The sequence below is a fragment of the Puntigrus tetrazona genome, chromosome 15 (assembly GCF_018831695.1).
Source record: "Puntigrus tetrazona isolate hp1 chromosome 15, ASM1883169v1, whole genome shotgun sequence".
Taxonomy (NCBI): Eukaryota; Metazoa; Chordata; class Actinopteri; order Cypriniformes; family Cyprinidae; genus Puntigrus; species Puntigrus tetrazona.
The window spans coordinates 5,985,297-6,009,467 of NC_056713.1; the positions used below are offsets into that span (position 1 = coordinate 5,985,297).

Below are 24,171 nucleotides of genomic sequence, written 5' to 3' on the forward strand. Positions count from 1 at the left end.
CATATAGAAAAAAATATCATGAAACATCAAAACAGCCTTCAAAATATCTTCCTTTGTGTTCGGCGGAACAAAGAAATTCATACAGGTCTGAAAATACTTGAGGGCGAGTATATCGTGGCAGAGTTTACTTTTTGGGCGAACTATTCCTTTTAAAGGACTACGTAACTTTCACCTAATTTTCGTAACTCAACTTTTAATCTATTTTGTGGAGTATTTGTCTAGTGGAATATGTCAGCTGAATTACCGGCATGCTGTTAAAGTACAGCATACATCGAAGACTGTCGTTTTCATTCCTGTCATACTTTAACTATGGCGCTACTCTGACCGGCGTCCTTTTCAAAACATTCGCAATTAAATGTGTCATTTGGATTATCTTCAGATATAGGGTAAAATGTAATTATATTCTCCCCAAAATAAAAAAAAACAAACTTATTTTGCTTAAAACTGCAGCCCGTAACGTTTGGCGCCCTAGCGGTTAGTAAACAGAACTGCGGAAGAACATTGTAGCCGGATCTACTTTTCTGTTTATGTCCACAGCCTGACCTACTCACTCCAATCTAAGTAGTCAGAATAGAAACACTATATATTCTATATAATATGCTTTGGAAAATGGATTCATTGCGTATATACATTCCGAACACAGCTTTAAGTCGTTTGTTGTCCACAAAACAGATTCTGAAGAGTGTTGGTAACCATATAATTGGCAATTTAGCCACTGCCATAAAACGCAAAGTCGATGGCTATAGTGACCTTTTCGGTTATGAACATTCTTCAAAATATCTCCAAAGGTAGAGACTTACAAGCTCGGCCGTAGAGGAGGCTGAATAAACGAAGGTTATATTTCTGCGAACCACCCGCTGAACTGCCTCGTAACTTAGATCATTGGACACCCCAAACCCTGGGACTCTTCTTCAAATCTTTTATTCTTTACATATGCAAAACAATCACTCATCACGTGTCTCCTATGCTGAGAATAAAGACTTCCTGTGTTTGACTCAGTGTATAGACCATTGTTAACCCAACAAAGATAAGACTTTGTGTCTTGCATCGACAAGTTCTGTCACCTTGCTCTCGAGGCTTACGTCACAACCCCTGCGATAAACCAACTGCTGGGTTGAATTTAGGTAAAATAACTTTTGTTTTGTCCTTCAAATGACTCAAAACACCATTTAGCAATCACAGGACACAGAATTAATTCATCCCATTATCCTATGTCAACACATTCATTTCAAACACTGTAAGATGATACAATTTATTGCCATAAACAGTGTAGGAAAACGAAAAGAAAAACAAAAGAATAAAAACAGCTGACCTATTATACAGTAAGAAAACAAAAAATTGAACTTCATTTATATCCAGTAAAATGCGAAGAGAAGGGATGCGACATGGGTTTCCCATGAGGACTCTAAACTCGATCCACTAGGAGATGAAACTACAGCGCCTGGTCACCGGCGTGTCTGGAAATGTGCGAGCAGTTCATTTTTGTTCAATTAGCTTCAAATGGAAAGGCAGTACTGATGGTGTTATGGTTCATAGTTTCTACTATACTTTCTCATCTGGAAAGAAATACATTGCCATCGAGCTGTGGATGTCGCTGTAGACCGCAGACCCTTGTGTCACCAACCAAACCTATCATGCATACTCTTCTAAATGAATGAAACATGTGGCACATTGTTCCCGAAAGCTCTGGATGAGCCAGGATTTGGTCAGGTCGGGAAAATCTTTCGTAAAGACGAGGCAACAAGAACTCAAAAAAGCTCTTCACTTTGAAATGGTTTAATTAAGAATCAAGCTCAACGTTTTAATCCTCAAATACAGTAAAGAAATTTAAAGAGCAAAATATAAAAAGGACACGGCGGCAATTACGTCCGCGCGTCTACAAATTCAAAAACACAAAGGTACTTTGGGAAGGGAAAGAGATGTCAAAGTCCTTAAACGCATTCGACCTGGAGATGCTGTCCTCCAAGTTTGGGGTCTTTGAGGCGTGTGGGAGGAGCCAGCGAGGACAGGCAGAGGCGGAGTTAAGACTGAGCCCCACCCCTTTCTAGAGCCCCCACCTCCACGTCCTTTTTTAAGCCAATCGGATGAGGGCTCGTTTGGATTCGAGAGGAGACCAGCACCTCGTGCCCCTGCCTGCATGTCACTGAAGTCTTTGAAAGATTTTATGGTGATCAAAGCCAGTAGAATCCAGTATAGCCTTCCGGAATAATGCAGCCACACTGACACAGATATTAATTCTTTAGAGAACGGAAACATAAAACAAGAACAAGATGGTTACACAGGGTCAATTGGAGGAGATGGTGAATTTTTGCACATGAACATTTTTGACAAAGCAATATTAGAATCAATTCAACACAAAACCGAAAGGTCGCGCGGTGTAGAGATCTACTAAGACGCACGGCTCCGAAACGGTACAGCTGGACTACGTTGTGCTTTAACGCGCCAATTTACACACACCGTGAGGACGAGGGAGCACCACATGTACAATCCTGTGTGCGTTCGAAGGTTTGCGTATGTGAAATCGTGAGAGAGCTCGTGCCGCTGTCAGAAAGTCACACCAAAGAGAAAAATCTTCATAGGTGCAGTCGGTCAAAAACCCCAAGAACAAAACACAGAACAACGGTCATTCAATCCCATAAATTTAATACTGCTTTTCGCGACTGCCGTTACGAACGTTAACTGTGAAAAGGTTAGCTAGCTGCCCCGCAAGAAAAGCACACAGACCGAATAAAAAATAATAATAATAAAAATCAGCGCTGTCGTTTTCCGCACGATTAAAAGGGCTCGACGCGTGTAGTTTAGTCTACAGCTATAAAACAAGCCAGAAAAACAAACCAACAAAAACGACTAAAATCAGTTCCATTCCATTTAAGAGAGCAGCTCAAAAAAAGAAAAGGGAAAAAAAACCCTTTCGGATCTCACCAACGATGTGAAAGAACTTTCCCCTGATGAAAACTACAGTACAGAGCAGGCACTAATTACAGGGAAGCAAAGGTGGACATAAAACCATTGTTAAACAGTTTTGCCATGCATTCACGAGCTGCTCGTTGGTGTGTGCAGGTGTCATGACGATCGATGTGGGCGTGGTCTTGTGTTTTTTTTGTTTTTGTTTTTACCCCCATTGAATAAATATATAGTTGAACGATTTGAATTCGTAGGGACTCCGTTCATCTCTAACAGGTAGGATTGATGGCGGAGGCCTTATCGCATTCCCGTTGGCATGATACGTTTTTTTTCGTCGACGTTTGTCGTCCCCGAAACCTCACCCTTCCCTCCCCGTATATCCCTCCCCTTCTTTCTCTCCTCCTCCCTCCCTTCCTTCGGGAGCGCCGAGGGAGGATGCAGTCTCTTAGTGTTTGTCTTTGGGAATTACCTCCTCCCTGGGTTTGGCACCCCCAAAGATGGCCGAGTTGGGGTTGGCCACTTGGTTAAGGGGACCGGCCACCGTACGTGGCTTCAGCTGTAGCCTTGGTCTCTGCGCTCGTTCCTCTGTGGAAAAATTAGAAATTGAGACATTAGGTGTGATTGCATAGTTTTGGCGCAAGTGTAAAAAACAAACAAAAGAAAGAGTCAATGTGAAAAGATATGCACAACCCATTTTACTTTTTTGTCAATCAAAATAACAAGTTGGGCCATCAATTAGGAATTGACTGGATCAAAAAATAAAATGAGCAAATGTAATAAGAGTTTGGGGGGGTCAATTGTGGAAAGGGTGAAAATTGTGTCCCAGGAAACAGGCTATACTCAATCAATTTGCATTGATTAACATTTAATTATAATATTAATTAAAAAGTAGTTTAATTGCACTGTACTCTAAAACAACACTTTTGCTAATGGTTATATTATAGATAAGCCAATAATTACACTAACGTAGATAATCGATATGGTAAAGTTCAGTGACCCGAAACAGCCCGATCACAAACGTTCTTGAAAACCTCTTGTTGTGTTTGGCAAAATAAAGAAATTCATACAGCTTTGGAACTATTTGAGGGCGAGTAAGTGATGTTACTCTCTCCAAAATTAAACTTCAAGTGGAGTTCAAAAGTTTGGGCACCCCTGGTCAAAATTTGTTAACGTGCACGGTTAAGCAAATGATCTCCAAAAAGGCATAAATTTACACAAAATATTGCAAAAGTGTGTTTCAAGTAATCTTGGTGTATTGTTTTGGTTTTCTACAATTTTAAAGTGAAAAACCACTGTATGGGCTCAGCCAGTGTTCAAGTGCTGGTGAACAGAAAATCTTGCTCTTAGCCTCAAAGCATGCTTTATTTTCTTTTAACGTGTGCATAAGTGTATGCTTTGATAAATCCGTAGCCAACGGGACCAAGGAAGGAGCTCTAGAAAGCGTCATCTTTGTCCAGCTGTTCTTTTTAGGTATTTAAATCCTCTACTTTTAAAAACTCAAGCTGCCTCTCTCATAACCCACTCCATAAAGCACTCAACACAGCCGTCCGTTGATGCTTAGCCTCTTTTTAGTTTGCTTTTCTGCTGTAAAACAGCAGCCCAGGCCAGTGCTGCCACCTTGTGGAACTGATTCATGCAAAAGACTCAATGCACATCGCAACCTGCAAGTACAAAGTATGCGCACTTACAAAAAAAAAAATCGGGTGGTACGCAATCCTGGCGTTGAAATTCGCATTACATCGTACACAATATTTGGCCTCAACTTAAACACTGGCCAGTGAAATCTACCAAAGCTTTACATTACACATTTAGTCACCTAAATCAAGACATTTTGCTTGTAAAAGACTTGCTTGCACTGTGTGTGTTGAGTGCACTGAATGTAAATGGGGTACATTCTGATTTCACATTGACTTTTAAGCAGAGTTTTGTTTATTTCTTCCAGAATGAATAAATGTGCGACACCGTCAGAGGGTTCTCTGAAGTCTGTCTGGCCTCCGCGAGGGGGTCCATCTCTGAAGCGTCCCATGCCTCCTCCTCCTCCTCCTCCTCCTCCCCCTCCCCTTCTGTCGCCGGGGCGACCGCCTCCTCGACTCCTCCCACCCATGAAGTCATCATCTCTAAATCCTGCGGAGAGAGGAAGCTTGTGAGTAACTGGTTCACCGCTCTCCCACTCCACTGCAAAGTTACACCAAAATACTGATCCAGGATTGGCTCTGGGCAAAACGGCACAGCGCTTATGAAAAACCATCCCAGATCAGTATTTATAGGCAACTTCAATCTGGAGGAAATCTGACTGAAGACCAGCAGGGAGACTCCACTGAACACGTGACTGATGGCAATGAGATGGAGCCCCAGAGAGATCAATGTTCAAAAATTAACTAAAAATATGGAAAAAGCCAAAACATAATGTGCACTAACAAGATCCCTGCTGATTAAGTCCTGCAACTGTTTAATTGAATATTAGGGTTGCTTTCAAACTCTATTTTGACTTCCTCAGTTTGTAAAAGTGGATGAGAAGAACATTTATTGTAAAAAAAAAAACAGCCAATGTCAATTACTCGAACCGTTCGCCTCTTTTTTCCCGATTTTTGGGGTAGAGGAAGTCGTAAAACCAGCCTGTGGTCACACTATACATACTAGCAATGAAAGTCAGAATAATAATAATAATAATAATAAAATCCGATTGCTTACTAGGCGCTCATCCAGTAAATTTAAACCGCGAACATGTTTTCTGATCACTTTTACAAAATGAGGAACGCATCCGAATCATCTGCAATGCATCAGACTCTTGCTAAAATCTAGAGCGAATTATCTAGCGCTAACTCTCCCCAAGGGTTGGAGTTCTTGCCCTGTTCACACGTCGCACCTCCTCCAGAGTGGTCGTAGTCGTCTCTGGAGTCACGTCCCCCTCCTCTGGCCCCACGTGAGCCACCACGGCCTGAAAGGGACAGGGGGCTGTTTAATAGGAGCAACAATTCAAAGCCGAGATCAGGGTGAAAGAGAGGCCCACCCACAAAACGGTTCAACTGAACCAATCAGATCGCTAACAGGAAGACACCAGCTGGAAAGGCAAGTTTAGCCTATAGGAAAGCGCTTGGTTTGTTAGAGGGGAAGGAAGAGGAGCTAGGAAGGGCTTTCTATTGAGGGATGAAAAAACAAAAAGCACAAAAATATCTGAAGATGAAACATGTACATGAACAATGACTGTGAGAAGCCTGGCTTAAAGGGATAGTTCACCCCAGAAAGACATAGATTCATCATAAGAGTTAAATCTGCTTAATATTTTGAAGGACACAAATCAGAAACCATTTGATTGCCCGCATATTTGAAACGACTACAAACACAAAACCTATTTTTTTGGATGAACTACCCCTTTAAAGAACGCCGTTTCTGTGTAAAACGGGCAGTGAATTTAATATTTGTAGCCAAGCGCACTTGCAATACAACCAAACCGAGACGGTTCAGATGAGACCGAAGACAAAGTGAGCACAAACTAATACTGGGCATTGCTCAGGGGTTGGCAGTACAACCAAAAGCCTGCCTACGAAAGAATTTCAGCAAAAACAGTTTGTACCAAGCATACGGTACTGCAATACGGTTCTACAAATTAGTTACAAGTAGGGATGTGCAACAATTGATTGAGCACTCATTCATGACAGCGACTATTTCCGATGTTTTGTTAAAAGCATTGATGTCATAATGCAGCTTTTTTTCTTCTATCGTTTGTTTAAAGGTAGGCATACTTCACTTAAAATAATAAGGCTTTGAATGACAAGTAAATACAATTGGACTGCCCATCCCTAGCATCTCTGATTTCTGAGACTATAAGAGACCAAAATATTTGAAGAAAACACGCATGCAATATCTCAATAGCAAAGAAAGAGAAAACGGCATTAATGAAAATCAAAACACACTGGTGCGCGCGCACACAGTACCTCTGTCGTCTTTCCGGAAGCCGAAGCCTCCGCCGCCACGTTCTTGCCTTCGGCCCTCGGCGATATCCACCCTCAAAGACCGGTCCCCTAGCAGCTGTGGAAGAACTTCACACTTAACACGCTACACATCAAACAGCACACCGGCGTTCAAAAGATCGTGGTTGGCAAGATCGAAGAGTTCTGAAAATCTTTGGTAACAACTTCTTAAATGGACCCCAAAACTTCCCATTTTTCCACTTTAAGCAGCTATAAAGAGCAAAAAAGTGGGAGCGTTCCTATTCAAAAATGACCCGTCCATTATTTCTGCCTTTTAGAATAAAATAGTACTAGAATGAAGTGCAATTAAGTGACTTACAGCGCCATCATACGTCAAAGCCTCTTTTAGAGATTCCAAGTCATCAAACTCTACATAACAGAAACCTGGAGAAAGAAAAGAAGGAAAAAATAAAACCATTTGATCATTTAGTAGACGTTTAGATTCAACATTGGCTTTCAATACATTAAAAGGAATGGTTCACCCAATAATTACAATTCTGTGATCATTCGTTCACCCTCAAGTAGTTCCAAACTTCTATGAAAGTCTTTGTTCTGCAGAACACAAAAGGAAGACGAAGTTTGTAACCAGGCTGTTTTGGGTCACCACTGAAGTAAACTTCTTCAAAATATCTTCCTTTGTGTTCGGGAGAACAAAAGACATTCATGCAGGTTTGGAACTACTTGAGGGTGAAGTAGTGACATTTTCATTTTTGGGTAAACGTTCCTTAAATTAAGTTCGATTTTAGATGTTCTACACAGAGAAACCGAAACTAGCCACAAACACACACACACAAGGAATTATTTAAAACCAGGTATGAATAATAAAACAATATTCCTCAATCACGGTGAGATCGGCCCACCTTTGAACTTGTCTGTCTCTTTGTCTCGCACTAGTCGAATGCTCCTGATGCTGAGGTCTTTGAAGATGGCATCTATGTCTCCTTGCACTGTGTTGAAGGGCAGGTTGCCGACGTATGCCGTGTAGGGCGGCTCTGTGGGAAGCTCCTTCTGCTTTCGGGGTCCGCCTGGGCCGCCACCGCCCCGGGGTCTGCATCCCAAAAAAACAAAACAACCCGATCAGCTCTACACCTTCTAGAAATAACACCGCGCTGCTAAATGATTGATCTAGAGGTGCTGCAAATAAAAGACACCCATTGACTGATAAATCTCAGCATGACCACTCGGCTGGTCAACAGAAGAGCACCTTCTCAGAGTCCTTTCAAATCGCTACAGCGGCGCTTCAATCAATCACACGCACTTCAGAAGATGGTTGTGTCACATACAAATACAACTCGCATTCACAAGGACGTATCAACCTAGCTTCTGGTTTTTTCCATGCCATTTTTTCAGTAAATCATTTTTAATAAACAGCGGTTGACCAGTAAAGGTTTCTCCAATAGCACATTTCAATATATTTACATCAGTAAGAAATTTATTTTTCCATAATGCGCAAGGCTGACCTTGTTTAATGTACGAATCGGGTTTTAACAGTCCATCTTTGTATTAAAGAGGCTTCGCGAAAACGGCATTTGAAGCGTTTTCGGTGCATTGCTGCTGCGTAGAGATGAAAAATGCTTTCACAGTGCTATTACAAAAATAATGCATAGATTAATGTTAGAATTAAAGAAATTATACACGCACAGGCAGTTTTAGTTTAACGAGAGTCATTGAATCATTCACTCAACCAATTCATTCTAAAACCGGTTCAACTGTGCTTTGTTTTATTGGGTAAAGCGCAAAAACGATTCTGTAACTCAATATTAATTCTATACGATAAGTATAAAATCCATACCACATTTACCAAAGTGATGATGTTACGGTTGAGCAGCGTGACTCATGTGGTAGACCTTCTGCTCAATCATCTCATAACTACACTAAACCAAGTGCCTATTCATTTCTGACCCTGACATCAAGTTGTTTTTTAATAATAATGAGAAATAATTGCTGAAGTCAAGCCAGCACTCACGACAAGTATGCACTAATCAGTGCTAACAAGTGGAAAAAGTCAAATATGCATCTCATTTTGGATGCAATAATAGGGATTGTTTCTCAACAATGAGAAAGACGACACAAATTCCTCTTTCTTCAGGTTAAATCTATAATTACAAATGATTTAGAAATTATTTTTGCACACAGCTGAATGATTTCAGATCTTCGCTTGTAAAAGTGCCTAATTCCTGGGCTTCATTCATTAAAACAAGCAGAACCGATTTGTTTAAAATTCATAAAGATGTTCTGACGTACATTTCCGGGTTCATGAAAGTGTATCATCAAAAAGTTAGTTGGCAGGAAAGAAATGTAAATTAACCCAGCCATGCAACATGAACAACAGAGAAGTTGATATTGCAGGTTACTTCATTTTTAGATTTTGTAATATTCTTCAAAATGAGACGCTAGTAATACCTCACAGCCGTGGATATCCCCGAGCAACCAGAGGCTCTCCACCTCTAACGCCGTGCCATCCAAGCATTGCGTTATTTGTTTGTTTTTACATTTATGCAATATTATAAAGCCAAACCCGAGAAAGCGGACCAGAGTATTTCACTGCGTTCTGGGACAAGCAAATTCGGTAGCTGCGAATCAGAGGCGGGGATTATGCTAATCGTGAATGAAGCGCGCGCGAGCGCCTTGTTTGATTGGAATTCATTAACATACCCGTTTAACTAATCGAACCGCACAACCACGAAGCGTCCCGGATCTTTCAGACGTCGCCCTAACGTAGCACTAAACGCTTTTCACGTCAACGGTTGGCATGCATTTTAGCACAAGCATGCTCCAAAACCAAATCGGTGGGCGCACGTTTTATAAACGGGTCCTCTGGAGCTAAAAATGAGCACTGACGGGGCTGGAGAAACAGGAATGTGGGCGTGTGGTCACTTCTGATCGTCTGCACACTGGACAGTTATGAACCAACGCCAGAAATCAACAGTATGATATTAGCTCGGCCCACACGTCGGTCTATCGCTGGTTACAAAATGTGATAGAGTGTGCTCTGGACGGAAATATTGCAGAAAGCATCTGTCTGTAATAATAGATCAAATCCCATGCAAAGCAAATCTGGGAGATTCCGCTGGGATCCAGTATACTACAGACATTCCTACGGTGTCAGACGAGCCTATAGCATGACATCTCCGTCTGATGCTTTCGGACCTGTGCTGAACACGGCCTGTGATACATGAGTGCTACAGAGCTCCAGCACAGAAACATTCATCACCAACCACCTAAAAACCCACCAAACACCTGAAACACCGCAGCTGTAGAAACCAGATGGAAATACCCTGGGTGTATATGCTAATGGTGCACAACAAACATTTTTAATCATTTTATTAGAAGGAAAAAATATATATATATATATATATATATATATATATATATATATATATATATATATATATATATATTTTTTATTATTATTAATTTAAATAAGCTTCTGTAATATTATACACTACAAGAACTCAATTTGTGCATTTAGTAAGATTTTTGTTTGTAAAACAATTCAAGAAATTAACACTTTTCATACAGGATTCATTCAACTGCTCAAAAGTGACAGCAAAAGCATTTATAACAATACAAAAGTAAACGCCGTTATTCTGAGCGTTCTACTCAAAGAAAGCTAAAATAAATATTGAGGATCAGAAACGCTTTCTGAACAGCTAGTCATATTTGAATGGTGCCGTGTGAAGACTGGAGCAGTGAGGCTGAAAAATCGGCTTTGATCACAGGAACGAAATTAAACGGTTTGCGTAGTATTTTTGTTCGTATGAATGCAATATTAGCTCTTTCGCAGACTAACTTCAGAACACAGTTCCTCTCGCACTCACATTCGCAACAACGCGGCATGGTCGGTACAAAACATAACTCATTTGACCAGGTTTCCATACATCAAACACGCACGCACGCACTTTCTGTTTCTATATTCAATAACTGATAAATGCCACGCACGTCTGCGAGGGCTGGCGCGCGCGGGGGTGACACGTGCGTGCCATCGGGTTGATCTGATCGACTGAAAATATTATAAACCTTTAGTTATCAGGTGGATTACGCCAACAGCGCGAGCGCTAAAAATTCATTTGCGCGGACGTGATCGCTTCCATGTGCACCGCGTTTCAACCATCACCCGAGAAAGAATAACGTCAGTAGCGTGCGTGTCTACAAAATGGAAGTAATGCGGTGTTTTTTTGTGTGGAATGAGAACTACTCCGCTCATAAGCAGCGACACGCAGTGGGTTTAAAAACAGCCGAGCTATACAGACGGGAGTCAAACCCCCGATCGAGGCCCAGCGCAGACCGCGCTAAAACACGCCAACACAGCGTCGCGCTGATCGTTCGCCTCGATCGCGTCGCCGGTCGCCACGTTCAATAGCGATAGACGAGCGGCGATGTTTTGCACGACGCCTGCGTTGCGCTGAAACGCCGAGTCGGCCGTGAGACATGAAGCCCATGTGGGTTGAGTTTCGCGGCCGGCCTTCATTCATCATAGCGGGAGCTGCTGCGTGGCCTACCCCCCGCTCGACGTCCCGCAAACCCGCGCTCTCACGCGCCTCGCGGCCGCTTCCCGCCGCGCGCGCGGCTCCGCGCTCCTTTCGAGCGGCCTTCCTTACCCTCTTCCCCCGCCGAAGCTCCCGTAAGCCCGATCCCGGTCATCGTAGTTATCGTAATCCGCCATTGACGAAGATGCTGTCCAGAGAAAGCAGCAGTCTGACGCTGAAGGACCCCAAAATATACGGCTGCGAGCATTAGCTGTCCTCCGCGTGCCTGAGAGGTTGCCGGTAGGAGATTTGTATAACACACTTGAATAGAGACCGAGCAAATTGGTTTAAAATGTCAAAGTATGACGTATGTATATTCATTTCGGAGTCTGCATGCAAAAACACATTTTTGATGTGAGTTAAAGATGATTTTTTTCAATCGGGCAACGGCGAGGAAACTCGAAATGCGATTTAATGAGTTATTAAAAGCTAACTGTTTTAGATAAACGCTTCGAATGTTTTAAATGAGTTCGCCAGCGATATTAATTAGCTGACCCTCTGTTCTTGCACCAGAACGTATGCGACAGGCGTGTGAATCTTTGAGTAGACAGAGATTCGATTCGATTCGATTCAATTCGTGGGTGTTCGATTCGATCCAAGAACGACAGGGAAATGAAATAATTACTTGTATTTTATAAATATTAGTTGCGCATGTCTTTTTGCTTTTTGTGTCACCGATGGAGTATTTAATAAAAACATGAGGCTTTGACTTTGTCTTCTCTTAATAGGTCTGTGTGTTTTCATTAAGGGAAGCGTTCAAGCGAACATGATTATTACATTAAATCTAATTATTTCAACTGGCTATGTAAACACAGATTCACACTATCTGTTATCTGCTATCTACAACATGTCACTTTCTATCTACAACATGTTCTTTTTATTTAAAACGCCCAGCATTTCTTCCAAGAAAAAGCCCACAACAAAGCTAAAAGCAAAATTCATTAAGTAGGACAAAAAAAAGCTGGAAGAACCAATAAACGGGCAAGATTCACATTAATATTTCTAATGTTGCTGTGAGTAAAAAACATTGATAAATTAGATAAATGAAACAATCACCTAATAGCCAGTGAGAAAAGCTTTACTGAGTAAAAAAAAAAATCAATTAGAAAATATATACAAATACATTAAATAAATAAGCTTTTTTCTGCTGATTTTAAAATTTTCCTAAAGATTTTTTTAACCATTCCTCAAATAATATTATGTTTTGTAATAACTTTTGAGTAAATACAAACATTTAGACAAGAATAAACTGTAGCAAAAATATAGACAGTTCTAAATAAATGGTCCAATTTTTATACGAATATCTGAACCTTTTTATTATTTGTCTAATCTCATAGATATATAATTTACAACCGATGATAAAAATGCAATTTAAAAAAAAAAAAAAGATGAATGGAGGAGGAACAGGAGTCTTTGAACGGGCTCAATCATCCTCGTCCTGATTGGTTTCGCAGATTACTTACTAATTACTTTTTCCATGACCTTTGATAAATTTTTAATACAGAAAAAGTGATTTGATTTTTGAAAATCCCAAGTGACAAAAAGTGCCCCGTATAATGTGATCATGGAATATTTTCTGAATATTATTTGTGACCCTGGACCACAAAATCAATCATAAAGGTTTATTTTTGAAATTTAGATTTATACCATCTTGAGATTGTTGACATAGGACACGATTTGGATGAGATACAATTATTTGAAAATCTGAAAGTCTCCTTGAACCTGAACGTTGTCCAAATGAAGTCCTAGCAATACATATTAGACTACTAATCAAATATTAAGTTTATATATATTTACGGTAGGAAATTTACAAAATATCTTCATTGAACATGATCTTTACATGCAGGGGTTGGGCAGTAAAACTGAAACACTGGCCAATTTAGTGTTGGAGGTTTCGTGGCTAAATTTGAGCGGCCTGGTGGCCAATCTTCATTGATTACACATTCCACCAATAAGAGAGTGTGAAGGTTTATTTATCAGAGTAATAGCGAAGTTTTGCTTAAAATTTTGCAATGCACACAACATTATTGGTGACATATCAGAATTCAAAAGAGGACAGATTGTCGGTGCATGTCTTGCTGGAACATCTGTGACCCAAACAGCAAGTCTTTGTGATGTATCGAGAGCCACGGTTTCCAGGGTCAGCATACCACCAAGAAGGACCAACCACATCAACAGGAGTAACTGTGGACGCAAGAGGAAGCGGTCTGAAAGGGATGTCCAGGTGCTAACCTGGATCGTAACCAAAAAACATTAAACCACTGCTGCTCAACTCACTTCAGAATTAAATGTGCATCTAAACTCTCCTGTTTCCACCAAAACTGTCCGTTGGGAGCTCCACAGGGTCAATATACAGTACATGGCCGGGCTGCTATAGCCAAACCTTTGGTCAATCGTGCCGATGCCAAACGTCGGTTTCAATGGTGCCAGCAGCAAAAATCTTGGGCTGTGGACAATGTGAAATATGTATTGTTCTCTGAATCCACCTTCTCTGCCTTTCCCACATCTGGGAAAGTTACGTTGTGGAGAAGCCCCAAAGAAATGTACCACTCAGACTGTTGCGTGCCCAGAATGAAGCGTGAGGGTGATGGTTTGGGCTGCAATATAATGGCATTCCCTAGGCCCAATACTTGTGCTAGATGGGCACGTCACTGCCAAGGACTACCAAACCATTCTGGAGGACCATGTGCACCCAATGGTTGAAACATTGTATCCTGAAAGGCTATATCAGGATGATAATGCACCGATGCACACAGCAAGACTGGTGACAGAGTGGTTTGATGAACTTGAAAGTGAAGTCGAACATCTCCCATGGCCTGCACAGTCAGCAAATCTATATATTATTGAGCCACTTTGGTGTGTTTTGGAGAAGCAAGTCAGTAAATATTTTCCTCCACCAGCATCACGTAGTGACCTGGCCATTATTATGCAAAAAGAATGGCTCAGAATCCCTCTGGTCACTGTGCAGGACCAACTGATGCTGTATTAGCCGCAAAAGGAGGCCCTACATCATACTAATGAATTATTGTGGTCTAAAACCAGGCGTTTCAGTTTCATTGTCCAACCCCTTTATATCCTAATGATTTATGTCATAAAATAAAAAATCAATAAATTTGAGCCATATTATTTATTTCTACAAACATACCTGTGTGACTTATGACTGGTATCGTGGTCCGGGGTATTAAAACAAGCTTTTGGCCGTTATTTGTCTCCTTAGATCAGACTTCTCTGCATGACGTCATCTGTACTGATCGTCAGGAGCCTCCATCCAGCGTTCATGATGTCCTGTCTGCTGCAGATGACCAGCAATAGCAGCCTCACATCTGCTGAGGCAGCTGGACTGAGAAGATCACCAGAATCGAGGGCGAGATATATAACACACACCCTCTTCTCTTACAATTTATTATGTTTTATTGTAACAATTTATGTTAGAATGTGAACTTAAAACTTTTTAAATTCTTCATCTTTATTGACCCTGGAACAACACTGTGATTAACCAGTGCTTGTACATCAGTGTCGGTCATCTATCATTTCCACTGATAGATGAACCTTACTCATGGGTAAGGTTAGGTTTAGGTGTAGAGATATGGTCAAAATTTCATTTTTGGAATAAAATGTTGTTCCAAGGTAAACAAAATACGTTTTGAATATAGAACTCAGCAATATCAGGGCTTGCAGGATGTTAAGCATTGCACCATAATTACAACAGAGTCGACCTGACTAACACCCAAGGGTTCCTGCCACTGGCATTTGGATCTCAGAGATTTGTGTCATGGATGCATGAGAGCTCTTGGGTTCAGAAATCTTGTTAGGGATGCACAAAATGTCTGTTAAGGCTGTCATAAAGGTTCCTGTCACTGGTAATGAAGGCTCTAGAGAGGGTCCTGACTTCTAAAGTCCCAGGATGCCTGGTTCCCAGTTCCTTTGCCACACCTTAAAAATTCCTGAAGCTGCTGCATAATTATCATTTGAGATAAGAGAGGTCAGAGTGACAGGCACCAATAAGATCACTTAACAGGACCTTTAGATTTTTTAACAAACACACTGCTCAGTTTTCAAACGTTCCTGATCTATAGAGAGTAAAAGTAACACTAAAGCAGTAGATTCGCTCTACAAGTGATGACTGAGCGTTAATGATGACACTTGCGGTTAACAAGAAGAATCACTGAGAATAACAGGAACAGAAAGAGCAGAAAAAATAAAGAGGTGAGCAGAGACACATCAACTACTTAGAGCCACACAGCCTTATATGAACACAGAGCCTTCTGTGTGTAATTACAGTTGTTCTCAGTCACTTTGGTACATTTCTCGAATCATGCTCGACATTTGCAAAACAGTGCATTTCTCAAAACAATTCGTACAAATGGCAAAACACCATGGATTACCTGCAAAAGCCAGTTTTTGCTCAAAATCCTTAGTTCATTGGTTGTGTACGGATGAGATTGCTTACTCATGTTGTCAATATAACAGTGTACTCTGGAGGGTTGTTCTGATGTAAACTATGGCAGCAGTGTATGTGGGATATTGATTGAAAGAGACTTTCAAAATGTTTGAATTACTGAGGACATGGCCCATCTCCAAACATTTAGCTGCAACCCTCAACCGTTGTAAGGCCATGATTGACAACAGTAGCCCTTTTTTCATCCGATATGTGTCTCTGTCCTCTGTTACTGATATATGCTGATCCACCAGCTAAAACAGCAGTATTCTGGCATTAACCAGTCTTGGAATCCATGCTGGTTTATAGTGGCTTTAGCAGGGAATGCATATGCTAACATCTTGAATTAGAACGTAAGCAAGTCATTGCATCTACTTTGGATGTGAAAGAAACACAGGTAGTCTATTTTAAAAGAAGCACGTCTTCTGTCCTATATGTTTTGGTATAATTTCATATGTAATGCGAGAGATGACCTTTCAAATTCCGAGTGTAAACATTGGTTCCCTAAACCAAATCTTTGGCACTATGTAAAACTCAAACCTAATCACCTGGAGGTTCTGAAGCCCAAAATGATCTTTGGATCGTTCTCAAATAACGCTGCTGTCACCGGGAACAAACTACATACCGAACATCCTGACCTTCATGAGTTACATGAAGCCTCCACTGGATGGAGACAGAGCCTGATCTTCCAAACCTTCAGCAGACGAGGCTAAACCATGCAGACGTGTGCTTTAGTTAACATGAGATGGGTGGAGCAAAACAGCTTTCCCTCCCACATCACGACCTTCTCCACCCGTAACCTCCATTTACATGGACATGTGGAGATGTGGGAGGACGCGATTGTTGTTTTCTTTCACGGTAGCTGCTACAGAGTTCAGTAAGGCTAGCAGAAGAGCTTGTGAGCTCACAACATTTCATTACTATTCGCTAGAGATGTATGATTGATTTATGTGGAAACGGGCCACTTTATAACACTGAAAGCCTCTCACAGTGTTTGAATGTTGGAGATTGATGAAGGGACAAGTTCACAGCAGCGAGCAGAGAATACTGAAGAGAGTCGTGTCACAAGACGTACACCTTTAACACACCTTTATTGTATATACTCCATTCAGACGTACCTCAACCAATATTCAGTTATTACAATATCTATCTATCTATCTATCTGTCAATCTATCATTACAGAGTCTATATCTATTATTACAGTGTCTATCTAACTATCTATCTTGCTACCTCGATTCAAAAGGAACAGAATTGATATTCTATTCAGTTGAATTCTGAATGATGCACAGCCCTGCAATAAAACATCCCAGGATGCACCTTGAATGTGCACAGCGTTAATCTGCATAACTCATTCATAACCTACCTCAAGTCATTTTCATCAAGCTATGTTTTCATTTTCTTTAAGTTCTTGGAAGTGCTGCACACCCCTAACGTTGCCGCAGTCCGGAACAATATTCAAGGTTACGATCATAAATTATTTTAATTAAGAACCATTAGCACTATTACTTTTTGCTTCAGTCTCCGCCTCATAAAAAGACAAATTTCAACTGTAATGTCAAAGCAGGTTATTCTGGATGACAGGATTGCACTTCTGTCCTTGAAGTTGGATGATTATTTCTTTTTCGGTGTACTTGATGTATAGGTGCTTCTGTCCCGTAAGAAGCCTTTTGAACGTCGCAACAAGAATTGAACACTTTCTAAAGAAAATACGAGTGGTGGTTTGCGTATTGTACTCTATTGCATACTCTATTATACTTTATACAATAATAATAATTATTATGCATACTTTATCATACTGTATTGAAGGAAACAATTGCTGTAATATAATGTTCTATATTTAAATAAAGAAAAATATTGATTTATTTTTTAATTTGTGCAGTTGTTTTGGTCAAGTTATGTTTTAAGATTTTTAATAGGTTATAATTTTTATATCAAATATCATTTTTATACCAAAATCTCGGTTCTAGATATGGCTTGGACAGGAAGTGTACAATTTACAGTAAGTCTGATATTGAAGTTGGTGATTTTATTTTGAAAATCGCAAGCATGGTCTTTTTTGTTGTCGTAGATTTTGTCAATAATCTGGTACGTCGGAGATCAACGTGCTGTTATTATGAAATTATTAATTTGGTCACTCCGACGATTGCCAGAGGTGTTGGATTCTGTGAGATTAATTGATACTTGAGCAGGTGGAGAGATAATGGAGGTCACTTTGCACATTTATCGAGAGCGGTGCAAATGATGTAGTAATTAATCTCTACGGGGATTGGGACGGTCTTTCGAATAGATTAAAACGCTCTGTCTTTAGTCGTAGTACATGAGGGACGGTCGTGTGTGACAAGGTGTGGATTTCATTAACAAACTTTATCTCGAAGGTTAACGCCTCGTTCTGTATCCCAGCATATGGCCCCCGCAATGTGAGGCTCCTGAGGGCCAGCACATTTATTTCTCATTAAAGAACCTTAAACATTAATCTCACCAACTGAGAGCTGGAGAGAATGTAGAACCGCCAAAAAAAAAAGGACGGTTCAAGTTTGAATTTAAGACTTTTAAATGTTTATTTAAAAATTAAATGTTTATTTAAATGTAATTTATTTTTAATTCTTTTATGACAGCTAAGATTACTGTAAAGACGTTTTATCCACAAACAATTTTGTCATATTATTTAATATTTGTGGTATTTCCTTCTTTTCATCATTCATATATATATATATATATATATTTTTACTGTATTAAAATAAAAATCTGTTCTTAACATTCTTTTTACATTACATTAATGATTTATACAAATGATCAAGATGACAATGCAAAAGGGTAAAAGTCAATAAACAATATAACATTTTTTGTGCGTTTTTGAGGATTTTAATATTTTTACCTTTTTTCTTTTCATTTTGGGGGGAATGCTAAGATGCGAAATTCATAAACACAAACGTGTTTTACGGTATGCTCATTTGCAAAAGGTCACAATGTGATCAATTAAATACTTCAATACGCCAGGATGCACAGGAATTTTAAGGTAATGATCAGCCAGTATATTTAATTGAATTTTTATTTAAATAGTTATTCTGGAAATTGATTGGCTATTGCAGCTGTCAGTCTGATGCTGCTTATGCACAACCTGACCAATCAGAATCAAGAACTGTTGGCAAACTTCTTCCCCAGACAATCTAACAGACTATTGGTTGGAAATTCATAGTATCCGCCCTAGGCTCACGCCATTGGTCAGGATGCTCAAATAGACAACAATGTGTCCAAAGAGTCTTGACATTGTTTCTCATGTAATGCTTCCATTGAATTTGTCTTACAATATCTGTTTTTTTGGAGTGCTGCAGGTGGATCATCTTCATCTTGGAGGTCAGGGTGAAGGTCTCTGAGGGGATTAATGTTCTCGCTCATATCTTGACAGAACATCCAATTATTTAATCGGACACTGTACTTTTGTTTGACACTCTTGTGCCCTTTTTTAAACCCATCGAAAAACGTCAATATACCTCCAGCACCAGAGCCTTCTGAGCGGCGTAATGTGGAAAACACTTCCATGACGTTCCTACAAATGAATTAATCTTAATTATATTTGCTCTGAATTACAGTTTCTGTCGTGACCATTATTCAACAATCGCTCTAATGCTTTTGGAAACCAGTCAAAACGATGTCAGTGATGTCAGCTGTCAACAAAGTGCCAAGAATGATTCTGATTGGCTGAATGAGACCGCCTACATTCTGAGGATCTGATTTATTACAATTGACTGGAAATCAGGGTTGGACGAACTTCAAAACTGGTAAATCGGCCTCCCTGCCACTGAACTGCAATTTAAACCTGCACTCTTGAGTTAATGACGTTGTGAATCTGAAAATTCATACACATTTCACACACAGATAGTACATCACTGATTATCTAATGTTGTGTGAAGGATATTTCACGACATATTTAGGAGCATACCCTGCTGAAAAATAAAAAGACAGAACCCTGCCCAGAACACATAAAAATGTATGCATTTAATGGATTCTATTGATGTTAAATCCTATTGGAAAAGTGGCCAAAACGCACTACAAAAACGAATGTTGTAATGGTTTTACTGGATAAAAGTCAATGGCATTTTAATGGAAACCGTTCTAACTTATGTGATGGTTTCTGTTGGGCCTCTGCTGTATTATTCGGGAGGCTGCAAAAACTACGTATCGTTAAAAAATTGCATTTACAGCAGATACCATTAGGTAGATTTCAGAAGCGTTCTCAAGTCGGTTCTGAACGGCGCGCGCGTTTCGTCGTGAGGGCGCGATGGCGTTCCCGTTCGAGCACAAAAACGCCGGGAACTCAGCTAACAGGAATCAGGAACGGCTCCTAGGTAAAATCTGAACGACTGAACGAACCGGCATCAAACGCACTCGCTATTAAAAACGTTCCGGTAAACACAAATGGCGGCTTGTTCATTTTCATTCCTAACGCTATAAAGTCGCCGCATGCCGTGCGCGTAAAGTTCTGATGATAGCAGGGAGGGGACGTTCGTTGACGGCACGTCCCCTTGTTTAACCCCCGCGCGTTCCAATAACAGCACGTCTAGTCATCTGAGCGCTGGACTGTATGAGCGTCTGAATGAGGTTTATCAAAGGCGATACGTCATTGCGCGCTGCAGCGATTGGCTGGATTCCGCTCCCTTTTCTCCACAATTTGCAACCACGACCGGTCTTCGCCTCCGGAGCAGCGGCACCCCGCAGTAGAGGCAGGTAAAACATACCGGTTTTAACGCGGATCTTCGCGTTGCTCTCATTGATCGGCGAAGCCAGTTGCCTCTAGTTGGCCACTTTACGGTCTCCCTCAGACGGTCGCTGACGGACAGCCCTTCTTCTGCTGCTGCTGGCTGATCTGAAGGAATGCCGCAGTTGAGAAGCGAACGCTTTCCGCGATTTGTGAAAGGCTAGCTTCGGCAAAAAAAAGGGGGAGAGAACAGCTCGCTTTGCGCACGAACGCCGCAAAGTTCGGGACCGGCGAGCGCGCTTTGTTCTCGAACGCATCGCGTCCGCGTGCGCGCGTCGAAAGCCGCGGCTCTGAAAGTGTTTTAAAGGACGTGAACTAGAAATGCTTTTGATCGCTCTGCGCACATGCTCTTTTCTAACGCTGGATTCCCCGTTGGATCTATTTTAGGTGGACTTGCTTTTCCCTCAAGAGAAATGAGCGCAATATAGCGCGCGCATTCGCAGGGCTGGACATTTCCGTTCGCTTTCAGTCTCCTCGATTCTTCCCCGCAATACAGACACTGCCCGAGCCGGACTAAATGAGTGCCAGGACCTCGGAGAGACTGGCGCTTTCCATTCCCCACTGTGCCTTAAACGGAACCGCTCTGGCCGGCAATGGCACCTGCTTCGACCGGGTGGATCAGCTGTTCCAGGCGTTCTCCTCCACCGCCGTGCTTTTTGTGCTCATCGCGATGATCGTCGGGATAATATTCGTGTCCGTCACGACCTTCCACTTTCACAAAAGCAAGATGAAAAAGCGCAAGATACAGAAAGCCCAGGAGGAATACGAGCGCGACAACTGCAGTCCCAAAGCGGCCAAAGGCAAGCCGGTGGTCCGGCAGTGCATCATGGTGAGACCCCCCGCGGCAGTGCGCAAAAGCGACCCGAACGCGGAGGATCCCGGCGTGACAGACGACAAGAGACACTCGGGACAGCCCAAGGATGAGGACTTGTTGGAATCGGTCGCTGTGTCTTGATAACGCAGAGCCAGCCTTTAGAGGACGCTGTAAATAACCTCTGTGTTCCTATGATATCACCTGCGGAATATATCGATTCTTTGTATAAGCGTTAGAGTTGAACGGTTTTCATCGTGGAAGAACTCTAGGAACGGTTTTCGGTGTTTTTTTTTGTTTGTTTTTGTTTTTGGGAGACTATAAGGACCGCGGATGGAATTTCTATCGTAATTTCGAACCAGTCCTAACGGGATCGAGCTGAAAGGGCATCGAGTAAGATCCTGCTGGACAAAATGAAATGAGAAGGAGTAGTGGGATGAGCAGAATCGATGCCGGAGAGATCGAACAGAAACACCCCCCCAAGAATCAAATAAGCTTTCAATTTCTCGGCCCGAACTGCATCAGATTCGATTGAATGATGGGATCAGAATAAAATAATAATAAAAATACTAATGCGATTCCAAGACGGTCTTATGATAGGATCTAACAATCGTTGGATCAATCCCAAAGGACTTTATTGAATATTTATGGAATTTCCGTCACAATCAGGAACCGCTTTGATAAATCAAACAAACTCCTGGATTCTGGCATTAACCGGTTAATTGAATTTTCAATGTTTTATTGATTTATTTGATCGAAAATGTTCATTTAGAAAAAATAATAATAAACGGTGAGATTCTTGGGAGGGAAATCGGTTTCGTTAAACTAAAATGATCTTACTGAATTTCTATTATAATTCATGTCCAAGTTGGACTAAACAGGAATAATCCATCAACTAAATAAGATCATAGACAGAATTTTAAGCATGACGTGAACTAAAAAAAAAAAACGAGATTCAGTGAATCATAATTTGAAGCCAAACACGAATGATCTAAGTATCAGAGAACATCCTTCTGGTTCTTATTTTCCAAGCCCCTTTTAGTCAATGTTTTCATTCAATCCGGCAGGATTTTATTTCATCCCATTAGGATTGTCTTCAAATTGCGATAGACCTGCCGTCGGCGTTCCTTCAGGACACAGGCCCAGCGTCTGCAACACGGATGGTCTTCTTCATATCGTTACGAGGGGAATAATCGTGAAACGGGGGCGAACACGGACAAATGACGGAGCCGCTGCCAGCCTTTCAGAGTTCATGCTGAAGGAATAGTGAAGTAGCCGAAAGCTGAAAGGACGGTTCTCTTGTATAAAGTCTGCACAGACGCTGTCCAGTGCTGAAACCAGGACAGAGACGACGGTCTTCTTCGTGCAGAGCCTCAACACAACTCGCAACCGTTTTCCTTCGTTTTGGGTTTTAGAAACTCTTAGGTGTTACTCTTTTAGGCGACATTGTTGTTGTTTTTGACAGATATCGGGATTTTCCTTTATCTCAGTGGCTTTCTCGAGATAGAAGCGCAATTCGTGCCATTCTGGCTTGGCATGAATCGGTCTAGTGTTTTAACCCCTTTATCCCCGAGACTGTTAATGTGCAACTGCAGCTGCTAGTGGTAGTATAGCCTATACTTGTTTTGTTCATGGCACTGTGTAATCATAGTAAAACTTATGTAACCTGAGGCGTTTCGGTTTTGTGTTACAGCTCTGTATTAACGCTCTCTTTTTTGCATTTTTGCTCTAGAATTAATATAACACTAATGATCGAGTATTATATTTTCTATCATTCTGAACTAGTGTAACAATCGATAAGAAATAAGAGAACATTTTAAAAGTCATCTTATGTATTTCCTTGACGTTGTGTTGAACCGGAAATGGAAGTTATAGACCGAAGTCACGTATTGTAACAGATCGCAGTTTGAACTTTTGTTTTTAGATCAATGCATACAATTTTAAATTACTAATAAAGTATTGTGCAAACTGGTGAGTCATTATTTCAAATTTATCTATCTATCTATCTATCTATCTATCTATCTATCTATCTATCTATCTATCTATCTATCTATCTATCTATCTATCTATCTATCTATCATTACAGTATCTATCTATCTATCTATCTATCATTACAGTATCTATCTATCTATCTATCTATCTATCTATCTATCTATCTATCTATCTATCTATCTATCATTACAGTATCTATCTATCTATCTATCTATCTATCTATCTATCTATCTATCTATCATTACAGTATCTATCTATCTATCTATCTATCTATCTATCTATCTATCTATCTATCTATCATTACAGTATCTATCTATCTATCTATCTATCTATCTATCTATCTATCTATCTATCTATCTATCTATCTATCTATCTATCTATCTATCTATCTATCATTACAGTATCTATCTATCTATCTATCTATCTATCTATCTATCTATCTATCTATCTATCTATCTATCTATCTATCTATCATCTATCTATCTATCTATCTATCTATCTATCTATCTATCTATCTATCTATCTATCTATCTATCTATCTATCTATCTATCATTATAGTGTCTATCTATCTATCTATCTATCTATCTATCTATCATTACAGTATCTATCTATCTATCTATCATTACAGTATCTATCTATCTATCTATATATCTATCTATCTATCTATCTATCTATCTATCATTACAGTATCTATCTATTATTACAGTGTCTATCTATATTTCTGTCTAAAATCCTTTTAGCTCAACTTCCTTACATTCCGGTGTTGGTG

The 24,171-nt window shown here is 40.5% G+C and overlaps 2 protein-coding genes across 4 annotated transcripts; one reads left to right on the forward strand and one right to left on the reverse strand.

The window, feature by feature from the left end:
• Positions 1 to 1,238: 1,238 nt before the first annotated feature.
• Positions 1,239 to 11,634, reverse strand: eif4h (eukaryotic translation initiation factor 4h). Of its 3 annotated transcripts, none has more exons than XM_043258472.1 (8): positions 11,477 to 11,634; positions 7,736 to 7,923; positions 7,195 to 7,259; positions 6,840 to 6,933; positions 5,771 to 5,842; positions 4,867 to 5,028; positions 3,374 to 3,489; positions 1,239 to 2,237 (listed from the first exon to the last, which is right to left on the reverse strand). In XM_043258472.1, exons 1-8 carry the CDS (start codon positions 11,539 to 11,541, stop codon positions 2,232 to 2,234), a joined length of 768 nt encoding a protein of 255 aa, XP_043114407.1. In that variant the 5' UTR covers positions 11,542 to 11,634; the 3' UTR covers positions 1,239 to 2,231. The 3 variants fall into 3 exon arrangements, with proteins under 3 accessions (XP_043114407.1, XP_043114406.1, XP_043114408.1); XM_043258471.1 differs by having other exon boundaries at positions 5,753 to 5,842; XM_043258473.1 differs by lacking the exon at positions 5,771 to 5,842.
• An 8,348-nt stretch (positions 11,635 to 19,982) lies between these two features.
• Positions 19,983 to 23,377, forward strand: si:dkey-35i13.1 (uncharacterized protein C11orf87 homolog). Its single transcript, XM_043258200.1, has one exon. The coding sequence runs from the start codon at positions 21,116 to 21,118 to the stop codon at positions 21,551 to 21,553; it is 438 nt and encodes a 145-aa protein (XP_043114135.1). The 5' UTR covers positions 19,983 to 21,115; the 3' UTR covers positions 21,554 to 23,377.
• Positions 23,378 to 24,171: the final 794 nt, after the last annotated feature.

Coding starts and splice junctions, on each gene's coding strand:
- si:dkey-35i13.1 (XM_043258200.1), top strand. CDS start 21,116: ATGAGTGCCAGGACCTCGGAGAGACTGGCGCTTTCCATTCCCCACTGT.
- eif4h (XM_043258471.1), bottom strand. CDS start 11,541: ATGGCGGATTACGATAACTACGATGACCGGGATCGGGCTTACGGGAGC. Junction 7,924..11,476: donor AGCTTCGGCGGGGGAAGAGG/GTAAGGAAGGCC, acceptor TTTGGGATGCAG/ACCCCGGGGCGGTGGCGGCC. Junction 6,934..7,194: donor CTTTGACGTATGATGGCGCT/GTAAGTCACTTA, acceptor GTTCTTCCACAG/CTGCTAGGGGACCGGTCTTT.